A 13,979-nucleotide genomic window follows, 5' to 3' on the forward strand; every position below is an offset into this window, starting at 1 on the left:
ATAGCTAGGCAGGAGAGGGGTATGCGGGGCTGGCAGGCAGAGAGAACAAATAGAAGAGAAGAGAGGAGAACAAGGGAGAAAAAGAGGAAGATGCTGGGAGCCAGCCAGCCTCCAGCCAGACATGGAGAAGACAGGAAAGTAGAACATACAAAGTGAGAAAGAAAGGTAAAAAGCCCCGAGGCAAAACGTAGATGAAGAGAAACAGGTTAATATAAGTTATAAGAGCTGGTGGGACAAGCACAAGATAAAACTGAGCATTCATAGCTAATAATAAGTCTCTGTGTCATGATCTGGAAGCTGATTGGTAGCCCAAAAGAAAGACTGTTACACATTTTCGCTTCTGCCTCCCTAGTGCTGAGAACACAGGCATGTGCCACCACCTGGCTGTGAAATTTCTTTAACACAGAATTCTACACAGTTTGACCGTTGTCACCTAGGTGTGTCTCAAGGCATACTCCTACCCAAAGTGCTGCTGATATTATGAAATCATGGTGTCTGGAACAGAATGAGCCAGTCTCTGTTGGGCACCATCACATTCACGGTCTCTGTCTTTCCCCCTCCTTTCAACCCTCCCTCCCTCCCATACCACACTGTCTTTCTTTGAATCTTGCAATGGGAACATAGATCAGGCTGGTCTTAATCACAGATTCACCTGCCTCTACCTCCTCAGTGCTGAGATTAAGGTGTACAAGAAAAGATCTCTTTAAGTCTTTCAAAACCAAAATAAGCAAAGCAAATCCTGGCATTTTGACACTGTAATATCCCTGCTATAGATAGGCCCAAGGTCCCTGGAATCCAGACCGGCCAAGTGTAGCAGACAGCAGTACAAAGTTACAGTGGTAATTGTTTACCCTCCCCAAGCCCTGTGCTGCTTCACATTTCCCTCCACACTTATGAAAAACATTCCCTGGCTACTGTGGAGTGTGCTGGGGGCTGGAAAGATACCTAACAGTTTAGATCACTTGCTGCTCTTGCAGAGGACCTGGGTTTTGCTCCAGTGCCCCATAGAATGGGGCACAGCCATCTGTAACTTCAGTACCAGAGAGTCTGGTGTCCTCTTCTGGCCTCAGTTAACATATGTGCACACAGTGCATGTGTGTGTGTGTGTGTGTGTGTGTGTGTGTGTGCATACATACACACACTGTATACACCCATACACAGGCAAAACACATAAAATAAAAGTAAATAAATCACACCGTTAATCCCAGAACTGGGGAGGCAGAAGCAGGTAGATCTCTGAGTTTGAGGCAAGCCTGTTCTACAAAGTGAGTTCCAGGACAGCTAGGGCTGTTACACAGAGAAACCCTGTCAACCCTGTCTCAAGAAGAAAAAAAGTAAATAAATCTTTAAGAAATAAATCATATTACTCCCCCTCCCCCACAAAAGGGTTCTGCTGTCTTTTGGGGGCCATTAGTGTTATATAGTTGAATTAGCTCCATTTCACAGTCCTGACTTGTGGAGTATTAATTTAAGATGTGTTTATGTACTCATTTATTGTGTTTGTTTAATGATGCAAAGATGTGTTGCATTCTTTTATGTTACATTTGTTTATGAGGCTGTGTTACTTTGCCTGCCAAAATACATCTGATTGGTCTAATAAAGAACTGAACAGCCAATAGCTAGGTAGGAGATGGATAGGCGGGGCTGCCAGGCAGAGAGAATAAATACAAGGAGAAAAAGAAGAAAGAGGTGGATTGAGAAAAGGAGGAGCGGAAGATGCCAGGGGCCAGCCACACAGCCAGCCACAGAATAAGAAGGAAAGAAAAGATATACAGAAATAAAAAAGTGTAAAAGCCCAGAGGCAAAAGGTAGATGGGATAATTTAAGTTAAGAAAAAGTAGCTAGAAATAAGCCAAGTTAAGGCTGGCCATTCATAAATAGGAAAAATTCTCTGTGTGATTATTTGGGAGCTGGGCAGCGGGTCCCAAAGAGTAAAGTCACTCAAAGAACAAAGAGTAACCCCCCCAAAAAAAACCCAAAGCAACAACACTGACTACAATCTCTGTTGCTGGGTGGACATCTTTTATGAGCCAGCCTGCATGCTTTTGGTCTCCAAAGGGTTGTGGAGAGCCCAGCACCAGAGAAAACAGCACCTCTACAGCTGCTGGATGATGATGGCTTCGTCCATAGTGTATTTCATAGTCTTCATTGCTGACAAGTCCCTGTGAAAAGCAAACAGAGGTGTTTGACAGTTTGGCTTGTTTCCTATAGTTTCTTTGTGAATGGAGGTTTCTCTGCCCTGCAGCTGATTTTAAATAACCACTCAGAGGTGTAATACTGATTACAAACTGATTGACCTATAGCTCAGACTTATTACTAACTAGCTCTTTTTTTCCCCACACGACAAAGCTTTATTCATCCTCAGCGACTTAAGAAAGGCAAGCTCACTGGCGCTTCACTTGAGTATGCTGTCATCTTGAGCTTCTGCCCGTTCTCTTTCAATCCGTTTGAGTTCATCTAGTCTCTTCTTTTCCTCCGCTGCCACCCTCCTCTCCTCCTCTGCCCAGGGCTTTAGGTAACTATAGCGCTTGGTGCCATAGGCCATGCCGAAGACCAGGGCTGAGTACCGGCCACGCTTGATGAGCGGAGAGACCTGAACTGGGGGCACCATCTTGTCCGTGACCTTCGCACCGGAAGCTTAACTCTAGCTCTTACATTTAAATTTAACCCATTTCTATTCATCTATGCATTACCACATGGCCATGACTTTTATCAGTTTGCTGGCTTCTTGTTTCTTTGGCTACTGGCTTGCATCTCTCTCCTGACTCCACCCTTCTCTCTGTCTCTCTGTTTGGCTTTCCTGACTAACTGTATTCTGCCTGGCTATGGGCCAATTTAGCTTTTATTATCAACCAATGAGAGCATCATATTCACAGCATACAGGAAGATTATTCTATAGCAGACCTTTGTGTGAAAAATTTCAGAACTCAGTGGATTTGGTAGTATATATCTGTAATTCCAGCGCTGAGGGGCTGAGGCAGGACAATTGTCATGAGTTCACAGTCAGTCTGGGCTAGTGAGAACTTATGTCACTCAGAGTGAGTGAGTGAGAGAGAGACAGAGAGAGAGAGAGAGAGAGAGAGAGAGATGGGCAATATTATTTTCAGCTGTGTGACTTTTGTTTGTGCTGCATTTGTTTAACTCTGTGAAGCTGTGCTGTCTAAAACACCTGATGGTCCTGATAAAGAGATGAACAGCCAATAGTGAGGCAAGAGCAAGGATAGGCAGGGCTGGCAGGCAGAGAGGATAAATAAAAGGAGACCAAGAAGCAACAAGAGACAAGGAGAGGAGGACACTGGGGGCCAAGCCACCCAGCTACATAGTCAGGCCATGAAGAAAGAAGTAAAGAAAGGTATACAGAAATAGAGAAAGATAAAAGCCCAGAGGCAAAAAGTAATTGGAATAACATAACTTAAGAAAAGTTGTCTAGAAACAAGCCAAGCGAAGGCTGGGCATTAAAACTAAGATTAAACCTCCATGTGTGATTTATCTGGGAGCTGGGTGGTGGCCCCCTGAAAAGCCAAAAGAGTAAAACAACACACAACAGAGAAACATTTCAGAGCTATTTTTTCCCCCAGTCTTGGAACTTGCTCTGTAGACCAGGCTGGCCTCAAACTTAGAGATCCACTTGCCTTTGTCACAAGTGCTTGGAATAGAGGCATGCCTGGCTATTCTTTATTTTTATTTTGTGTGCCTCATTGTTTTGTCATGGGAAGTTTAGGGTCCTCAAAAACAAAACTGAAGTTATAGTTGTGAGTTGCTGTGGGTGCTGGGAGTTGAACCTGGGTCCTCTGGAAGAGCAGTCAGTGTTCTTAATCACTGAGCCATCTCTTCAGCATCCCCTCCCCAGCTATTAATTCTTAGAATTAAATACTTATTTTGAATTACTTAGCCCCCCCCCTTTTTTCTTTTTGAGGCAGAGTTTCTCTGAATAGTCCTGGCTGTCCTGGAACTCACTCTGTAGACCAAAGGTCTTGAACTTGAAAATCTGCCTACCTCTGCCTCCTGAGTACTAAGATTGCTTATTTTGAATTACAAGATTTTAAATGTGTCTACTTAAGATACATTGTTATTCTCCCCTTTTGTAGTGAGAGAAAGTAGATGCTATATCAGGGAGAAAAAGCTAGAAAATGGTCTTATTAACCCCTCTCTCTCTCTCTCTCTCTCTCTCTCTCTCTCTCTCTCTCTCTCTCTCTCTCTCTCTTTCTCCCCCTGAGACAAGGTTTCTCTATGTAGCCCTGTCTGTTCTGGAACTCACTCTCTAGACCAGGTTGGCCTCGAACTCACAGAGATCCACCTGCCTCTGCCTCCCAAGTGCTGGGAGTAAAGCTGTGCTCTACCACCGCCTGGCGCTTATGCTCTCCTAACTGTATGGATGTCTGTGATAAAAAGTTTGAGGATTCTGGAAGCAGGAATGAGGTGCAGCTTCATGTACAGAGTCTGGAGCCTGCAGCTCCACCCCTCCCCCAGTGCCTTCAACATTAGCTCAGTGTTTCGGGGGACAGTCTTGCTGAGAAGGTCTCACCAGAGCCCATAGTCACCCCGCTAAAAGGTGAGGCCTGAGGTGGCTGTAGGTGCTTAAGCTGGAATGAGAAACTGTGTTCATTGTTTCTAGCAATGTGTTCATAGTGTGTAATGTTTTAGGTAGCAAAGGAAGGCACAGGATGAATGGCTCCAGGGCCGAGTTGTGACTGTCCCTGGGGAGCAGGGATGAGGTGGACAGTGCAGACAGGAGCTCCGGATGTTCCCGGTGGTCCCGTGACACATGAAGGGAGTGTGTTTCCCTGGCGCTCTTGTTTTCAAAGCAAGGACCTTTGCCTGTGGTAGAGGGACTGTGAATCCCCAGTGGGGGTTGTACAAAATTCCATGGAAATGCACACTTGGTCTCTGCTCTGTAGTGGGGTTTTCATTCTATATCAAAGGGAATAGACACCCGAAGTAGTTTAACCCACGTGAGTGAGCTGCAGAGGCAGGAGATGCTGAAGTCCATCCAGAGAGCGGCAGAACGGGGTTAGAGCCCTGAGTTCCCGGCCTGGTCCTTTCAGCAGCCTCTGGAGAGTTGGTTCTGCCTCGGTTGCATGTCCTGGACTTCTGATGCGTCTAAGAAGGCTGGTGGCAGTAGCAGTCTTAGTTGTAGCCGTACACACCAGAGCTGCTGAGCTGTGGCGTTTGAGGCAAGCACTTAGGAGCAGACACAGAACCCCAGCCATCTTTTTGGACAGCCCATACAGAGTTTGCCTGTCTTTGAGAGTAAACTAATGAAGGATGGCTAGAATTTGTTACCTTTTTTTTTTCTATATTGCTTCATAAGAGGTATAAGTTTTTGGAAAGAGTTTAAATAAATGCCTACCCTTTCAGACAGGGATTGTGTTTTCTTCCTAGTCTTCAAATGCGCAGTGGCTGACTGCAGAGGAGAGGAACGAACTTATTCCTGGCCTGAAGGCAGCAGGATGGTCACAATTAAGTGACAGAGATGCCATCTACAAAGAGTTCACCTTCAAAAATTTTAATCAGGTAAGTTCTGATGTGCCAGGCTCTGTTTTTGTCAGTTGCCCTGTTATGTGACTACTGTTTGTTTGGTGCCATGTGCGCTTGGACCCACACCCTCTCTTCCTTATGAGATTGTCCCTGCTGACTCAGACAGTCCGAGCTCTGGGGAAAGGGTTGGTTTTCTGTTGCTTAGAAATCAGGTCTGTGTGGTGGTGTAGACCTGGAATCCTAGCATTGGAGAAACTGAGACAGGATTGTGAGTTCAGGGTTAGCCTGGACTACATGGTGAGTTCCAGCCTGACTCCAGTTCATGATCTCGCCTCCCTGCCACACACACACACACACACACACACACACACACACACAGAGAGAGACAGAGAGAGAGAGAGAGAGAGAGAGAGAGAGAGAGAGAGAATGATTGACTATCAGATTCTGAAGCCACTGTAGCTTTGATTTGGGGTTGGGCAAGATCGTCTTTTTCTGAGTAACTCTAAATGAGAATGTGAGTGTTTTTCTGTGTACTAGAAGGTGTATGCAGGAGGCCAGGTGAGAGGCATACTCTGCTTGCTTTCTCTGCTTTATCAGGGCACTTAAAAAGAATCAACAACTCATAGTTGTGTTTTGCCTCTAAACCCTCTCCTATGCTGCACCTCTTCCCCTTCCTGGCCAGCTCCTAGCCTGCTATCCAGCCCTTGAACATTTTCTCAAAATCTGACCTCCCCGGGGGAGACCCAGCCTTCCCAGGTAACTGTTCCATTGGGCCGCACCCTGTTCAGAGAGTCGTCTCCCATGACTTAGCTTTCATGACTCCTCCACTGCGTTCGTGTACGGTCAATGCTTCTGATTAGCTCGTGTTTGCTCAGTTACTTCAGTAATCCTTTGGACAGATTTCTTGTTTTTATTTATGTTAGGTGTTGGCATCTAGCAGTCAGAGACCATGTTTGCTTTGCTCTCCATGCTTGTGAGTACAAACAGGCATCGATTACAGGGCAGACATTGATTACAGTGTTTGCTGGTTTCTGCAAGGGTGTGCAAGTCCCAGATTCCCACCAAAGGAACCCTTGGCATGTCTTCCTGGTAAATGCCATTGGCTCTGCTGAGCTGCCTGCCCTGTTCTGTTTGTCTGTCATCTGGCTGCCAGCCATTTGCCGTAAGTCCCCAGTTCCTGAGAAAGCCTGGACCAAGCTGACTGCTTGCTCTTGCCACCTTGTGTGCTCCACAGCGCTCGTCAGGGTCTTGGTGTTCTGTGGCTGATGGCAGGGCGCCTCACTGGTATGGTAAGCTGTACATAGTTCCAGGTAGCCTTTCCCAAGCTTATTAAAATCCTTACATATGTACAGCTTGACTTCTTTAAGCCTGGGCTAATTTATCGGGCTTGAACCTGTGACTTAAGGTACTAGCGTGGTGCTGCCTCAGGCGCTGCCTCAGGCTCCGCCTTGAGCTGGTCCTCCCACAGCCTGGGCAGGAGGGGAGCTGTGCAGGGCATGTGGGATTAACCGTGCCATTACTCACCGTGACTGTGATGTTTCACTGCCTGGGCCTTTCCCTCCCGTTTTTAGGTAGGGGAGCTAGGATCAACTCCCCAGCAGGCCCTGTGACTTCTGCCTGGGCAGTGGCCTGGGCTGGTATTGGTGCCACAATCAGCTATCACTGCCCACACACAATCACAATACACCCGTAACCGGCATGCTGGGCCCGCATTTCTCATCGCAGAGAGGGAGGGGACACACTGTGTGCAGGTCTCAGGAAGACAGTGTTGAAGACCTGGTGGCAGTGGCAGTGGCAGACGTGGAGTGTTCTGGGGAGGCAGCTTTGCCCACGATTGGGTATTGTCAGAATAAAGGCAGGTCTGTGATTCAGCACTTTATGGATCTCGCCTTTAGGGAGGTTAGACAAAGGAAGAGGCAGGGCTAAAGGAGAAAGAAGCATTAGCTAGTAAGCAGTGACATTCAGTGTGTGGCACGGAGCCCTCAGGCCTGTTTGTGCGGATAGCGTCATAGAGCCTGCTGCGTTTCCTGATTCGTGACCGCCGCAGAGTGGCTTTGTTGCTGTTATGCTCAAGAGGGGAGTACAGCTGATGCGGTGACAACCTGTAGTCCTAGTGCTTCGGATTCTGAGGCAGGAGGACCGCAGTGTGAGGTCAGCTCGGACCATGAAGAGGGCCTCTGACTCTAAGAATCAACCAAAACGTGGACTGCTGAGATGGCTCAGCAGGTAAAGGCACTTGTTGCTAACCCTGATGATCTGAGTTCAGTCCCCATGACTCAGCACGGTGGAAGAAGAGAACTGACTCCCTGAAGTTGGTCCCTGGCATGTATACTTGTACCATAGCACATGTATACACACATGCATACACACACGCACTCATATACACACACTAAAATATAAATATAGCAACAGCAACAGCAATAAAACATTAAAAAAGAATACACCAAGACGAAAGAGAACACTGCGGAAGGCCTAGTCAGCCCAGGCCAGCTCCCAGATGCAGCAGCTGCTTTCCCTCTGCGTGTCGTCTGCGAACAGGCCAGCGCTGCTGCGGCGGCACTGACAGAGCCTCACCCGAGACAAGATCTTGTATAGTTTTGACTGGCCCAGACTTTCTATATATCCCAGTCCTGGAAGTCATAGAGATCTGCCTGCATCTGTCTCCTCTGTGCTGGGATCAGGGTGTGAGCCACTACACCTGGCAGGCCATTTTGAACTGTAGCAATAGCGTGACATTATACTAAGAGAGTATGACTGTAGGTGCTCCCCTTGGAACCATATATCTCCTTATTGCCGTTAAGGTCTTTCTCTACAAGTCTAACTCAATCCTAGTGTAGCAATTGCGTTTTCTGTGAAGTGTCTTTAAATCAGTTTGATTTTTTAAAAAAAAACTAATTTTAATTATGCGTGTATGTATATCTGTATGGAGTACGCGCAGGTGAGTCAGGCTGCTGGAGGAGGCCTGAGACAGCCATTAGGTTCCCTGGTGGTTGTGAGTCACATGATGTGGGTGCTGGGAACTGAAGTCAGGTCCTCTGGAAGAGCAGCAAGTGTTCTTCAGCACCGAGCCACCCTCCAGGCTTTGATTTTTACCATACGAGTAACTCGTTAATTCTCTATGTTCTTTAAGCACTGTCTCTGTGGCTGGCGTGGCTCTAGGCTCCGGGCCACCCAGTCCTGTGGAGAGTATAGACGATGAGCAGAAGAGTAGATGATGTGGGCTGAGCTCACGGAGGGAGGGCTCCCTGAGAAACCAGGCCAGTGCTGAATAAAGGGCAAAGGGCAAGGCATCACCTTTCTTTTCTCTGCTGGGATTTGAACCTAGGAGCCTGACTGAACATGGTGGGCGTGTGCTCTGCTACTGAATTCCGTCACCAGCCCAGGAGGGGAAGGCAGTCTTTAAGATCACAGTCTCTCTGGGGAGAGAACATGTGGAGGCTGGTGGGCATGTGAGGATGTATGGAAAGAACATTCCAGAAGAGGACAGTTTTCCTCATGCAAAATAATCTCAAATGATGGGATAGGAACCGGAAGGGTAGTGATCTAGAGTGGACAGAGAGGAAGAAAGGGCTCTGGGGCCTTGTGGCATGGTGAGGCTTTTGGATTTTGTTCTGCAAAGGACAGATGGTAGAGGATTTCAAGTAGACAGAACTTGGCTTTTGTTTTAAAACAAACAAACAAACAAACAACAACAACAAGAAAATTTGCTCCAGTTCCTCTGCTGAGGATCGACAGAAAGAGGGCAAAAGTGGAAGCAGGGAAGCTGTTTGGACTCGGATTAGTTCAAGCCAGAGCTCAGAGAATGGAGGTGGCAGTGGGAATGGAAAGAAGTGGGCGGGGATGAATGGAGTGGGAGTGAGGATGGAATAATCAGGCCTCTACAAAGAACTGGGCTGTAGCTCAGTATATAGCTGTTTGCCTGTTGTGCCCAAGGTCCTGGGGTCTATCACAGCACCAGAGAGAGAGGGAGGAGGGGAGAGAGAAGAGAAACACACAGAGAGAAAGCAGAGACAGAGAAACACACAGAGAGACAGAGACACAGAGAGACAGAGACAGAGAGAGAGAGACTTGCAGATTGATTGATGTGGGTTGAGGAGGTATTAAGGATGACCCAAGGTTTTGGTAAATTGTAAGATGTCAGAGGATGTCATTGGTACCTCATGCAGAGTTGCAAAGGGGAGGGTATGGAAGAGAGGAGGGGACTAAGCCTGCTGTGTGCACATCAGGGATGAGACACTTAGTCGTTAGTTGGAGAAATCAGGTAACAGTTATGAGGTCAGAACGCAGACCGAGATGAGAATTACGGGGGGGGGGGGGGTAGGGGGCAGTGGTGAAAGCAGGTCCAGGCTAGCAAGAGGGATAGGACTGGAGTGGCCATGCAGGCACAGGGCCAGTTTGTCATTGTGTTAGGAAAGGACATTCATCCTAAGAAGACACAACTCTCTTCTGATTGTGTCTGTTCTTTTGGTGAGTCCTGTGGCTGCCGGCAAGGGCATTGGAGGTCTAGAGATAACAGAAGGAAGTTATTTAGTGTCTAAGGTAATGAACTAACGAGGGAGAGGTGGCTGATGCTGGGATATTTGGAGTGTTATTAAAGATTATGATGCAGCTTTCAAAGTGAAGATTTTGTTTTATCCAGCTGTATACAATTGCATGGGCACAGGCAGTAAATAGATACTGGGTTGGGCTGAAACAAAAAAGACAGCTGAATTTTGAGCAAACATATGCTGTGGAGTAATAGAAAGCAAGAGAAATGAAAGTGGGTACAAGGGAAGGATTAAACTGTTGGCCGTTGCCTCTGGTCAGGCATTTGGCATACTGGAGGAAGTACATCACCTTGAGGTCTTTGCTTAAGCTTTGCTCAGTATCACTTGACTTCCTGTTGCTTGTAAGATGCAGCTCGCTCAGTTCCAGCACCGTGTGTGCCTGCCCCGTCCTGCTCCCATCATGATGATAAGGAACTGAGCCACCCCAATTAAATGTTTTCCTTTCTAAGAGTTGCCGTGGTCATGGTGTTCCTTTACAGCTATTAAAATCCTAACTAAGACAACCTCCTTTTTTATTTGTTTATTAGTTTCAAGACAGAGCCTCACTGGGTAGCCCTGGTTGGCCTGGAACTCACTTTGTAAACTAGGAGGCTTTGAACTCACAGAGATTTGCCTTTCTTCTCTCTTTTTAGGCTGAAATCAAAATCAGGTTCTTCCACATGCTACTCTATTGTTCTTTACACCCAGGCTGCTAGGTCTGTGAACTTAAAATCTAAGTTCTTGTGGTCCTAACCTAGAAGTTTAGTATATACAGTCTTCCTGTGTGCAAGTTGGCTATACAGAACTGTCCCTCAAAGCTCTGTGGGTCTGTACTGTTTTTGCTCTTCTAAGGCTGGTGTGTGTGTGTGTGTGTGTGTGTGTGTGTGTGTGTGTGTGTGTGTGTGTTGCATGTATGTGAAGGGGCAGGTCTGACCTCACCCATACACTACACAGGCAACGGTTTCCACACAGGGAACTATGTCTTTCTCCTTCTGTCTGTCTTTATTGTTTGAGACAGGATCTTTCACTGAACTGGAAGCCTGACATTTGGGCTAGGCTGGCTGGGGCCAGAGGGTTGTTTGGATCCACCTGTCTTTCTATCTGTTCCACAATACTGGAGTTACAGGCATAAGCAGCCATGCCCTGCTTCTGAGGTTTGGTGAGAGTCTCTGTCTCAGGTGGAGAGACATTGGAATCTTTGCTTTAACTTTTCATGTGTGCTTATGGACACACCACACGGTGCACTACATACACATACACCACGCGTGCACGTACACATGCACATCCCCCTCAGCAATGTTTGCCAAGCAAGTGCTCTTCTGCCTAGCCTCCATTTTTCAAGGTTTAAATTTTTAACAAACATTTTGTTATTTATTTATTTTTTTTAGGCAGGAACTTACCAGGTAGCTTAGGCTAGCCTCAGACTTTTAATCCTTCTGCCTTAGGTGCCTGACACCCAAGTTCTAGGATTTTACAGGTGTGACAGGTGTGCAACACTTATGCCCAGTCATTTATTTGGTTCTTTAAATAGTCTTTTCAATTTTATTATGTAAAATCTTTTCTTTAAAAAGATTTATTTTATTTTATATATGTGAGTGCTTTGGCTGCATGTATGTCTGTGCACCACATGTATGTACATTCTGGTCTGCAGAGGCCAGTAGAGGGTGATGGATCCCCTGGAGCTGGAGTTACAGATGATTGTGAGCTGCCATGTAGGTGCTGAGAATCAAACCCGGGCCCTCTGCAGGGATAGCCTGTGCTCTTGACTGTGCACCACCTCTCTAGTGCCCCACACAGTCTCTCAGCAGGCACAGTGGTGCAGCCTGTAGTCCCAGTAGTTGAGGGCTAGAAGCATGAAGGATCAAGACCAGCCTGGGCCACATGGGTGTCTCTCTCTCAAAACAGTAAATGTTATGGCTTTTAAGTGGCTTGCTTATTAGTGTGTGTCACATGGTATCCCAAGCTTTATTCTTTGTTTCATTTACTGCTGTGGAGAATGAGCTATACATTTTCAGACTGTCTTCAGTGAGTTAGCCTTGGATAAAAACCTGTCTGCTAAGCTTAGAGCTCTCTTAGGCTTCGTTATAGTAATCAGTAGCCAGCAGAATACATTTGGTCTTATTTTCTCAAAAAGATTTTATTCTAAAATGTAGTTAGTTCCATATAATGAGAGCTCTTTTGATATTTTAAATGGGAATAAGTACTTGCTGATTATAAATGTGAAAATTCCTGGATTCTCTGGTACAGGTTGGTGAAGCAGCCATAGGTGTCCATTACTGTGGCCTCTGCCCTTAGTGGTATATGTCAGCTCTGTAGGACATTGTGGGTGGGCAGTCTGATGGCGTTAGAAAGACACTTTGAGGCACTGTGCTCTCAAGATGGGGAGTTGCCGTGCTCAGAATGCTTGGACTCAGGCAGGGCAGGGCTGGCATTTGCCAAGGAGTTTCACTTTTCTGCTCATGTAGACACAAGGAGGGAGAGGCTGTAACTGACATAAACTTACTGTTGGGTATTTGTCACCTGCAGGGTCTCGGAAGAACAGAAATGTCACTTAGAAATGTACATGTGTGTTCCCTGATGAGAAACTGTGTTATGAATGAGTGGGGTGAGCAGAAAGCTTTCAAAATGAAGACATTTTAAGTTTTAGAAGTGCAGCCCCTGTGGTTTTAGAACCCAGGAAGCAGCTTCCCCCAGTGCCAGCAAGTCTAGGGCCACCCTTGTAGGTTGGAACACACTCTGGGTCCAGGCTGGGTAAACAGTGGTGGCTAGGCACTGCACCTGTCTCTGGTGCCTTTGGGCATGCCACCTTCTAGGTGGAAGCCATGCGGGGTTTCCTGCTGGTAAAGGTGGGGCCTAAGCTCTATGAGCAGCTGTATGCCTGCGTTCCTGGAGGAGGTCCTATGTCTTTCTTAGTGGCCAGCCTGCCAGCCAGCGTGTTGGTTTTCTGAGCTGGAATCACATGAGCTGGCTTGTCCTCCTTTTCCCTTCCAAAGCGGATGCTTTCACGAGGTCTAGTCCAGCAGCCAGGACAACAGTGCTTGAAAGGCAAGGGGCGAGCTTCATCTGCTCTCTAGCTGATTCTTCTCATTCGCCTTTGTAGCTGTGGCCTTAGCTCATTCACCGGAGCTGGAGAGTGAGTGAGGGTGTCCAGTGATTGTCTAGCTCATGGCTGGCATGTTCTTTGTGGTGATAGTGTTTGGGCCCCCAGCAGTGGTTTGGAGGTTTGTAGAATGTGTCTCTTGTTGGGCCAAAGAGATGACCACACGTGCAGCTGAAAGTTATTATGGCTCTACTTTTTTTTTTTTTTTTTGAGACAGGGTTTCTTTGTGTAGTTCTAGCTGTCCTGGAACTTGCTTTGTAGACCAGGCTGGTCTTGAACTCACAGAGATCTGCCTGCCACTGCCTCACGAGTGCTGTAGGCAAAATGCTCATACACATAGGAAAATAAAATGATAACTTAAATATGTGCACTGAAGCATTAGGGTTAGCATTCTGAAATGCTTGGTGACCTCAGAGACTTGAGGACACCAGAAGAAAGGCAACCATCAATGGGAGTCTTTTCTAGACAGGGTTTCTCTGTGTAGCCCTGGCTAACCTGGAACTTGCTTTATAGACAAGGCTGGCCTGGAACTCAGATATTTGCCTGCCTTTGCCTTCCAAGTGCTGGGATTAAAGGCATGTGCCACCATGCTTGGTGTCAATGGGAGTCTTAACAGTCCTCTGCAGGATTTTAGTGGTGGCCTCTGCTGTTCGCATGAGAACAAATTAGTTGTTTGTTTTTTGTTGTGCATATCAAAATTATGAGTCAGTTTTTACCTTTGAGAGAGGATTCTGATGTTGATAGTAGCCACTCTGTACCCCGCCTCTGGCCCCCAGCCGCTGAAATGATGTGCCCATGCAGATGTTATTTTGTTTGAAACTATATGCTGGTGTTTGTGTTTCTGTCACAGGATGAGCTGAACATGGCTGCTGCAG

The 13,979-nt window shown here is 46.8% G+C and overlaps 1 protein-coding gene and 1 pseudogene across 3 annotated transcripts in view; one reads left to right on the forward strand and one right to left on the reverse strand.

Moving 5' to 3' along the window:
- Pcbd2 (pterin-4 alpha-carbinolamine dehydratase 2) overlaps positions 1–13,979 on the forward strand; it is a 55,243-nt gene that overhangs the window by 1,820 nt on the left and 39,444 nt on the right. For all 3 annotated transcript variants that reach the window (XM_085699604.2, XM_085699605.2, XM_085699606.1), the window contains exon 2: positions 5,383–5,514. In XM_085699604.2, the coding sequence (XP_085555730.1) occupies positions 5,383–5,514 (132 nt within the window). The remainder of the gene's footprint in view (positions 1–5,382; positions 5,515–13,979) is intronic.
- LOC125408906 (ATP synthase F(0) complex subunit e, mitochondrial pseudogene) lies at positions 2,334–2,638 on the reverse strand (annotated as a pseudogene).

Source organism: Myodes glareolus, chromosome 14 (assembly GCF_982192425.1).
Source record: "Myodes glareolus chromosome 14, mMyoGla1.1, whole genome shotgun sequence".
NCBI classification, from domain to species: Eukaryota; Metazoa; Chordata; class Mammalia; order Rodentia; family Cricetidae; genus Myodes; species Myodes glareolus.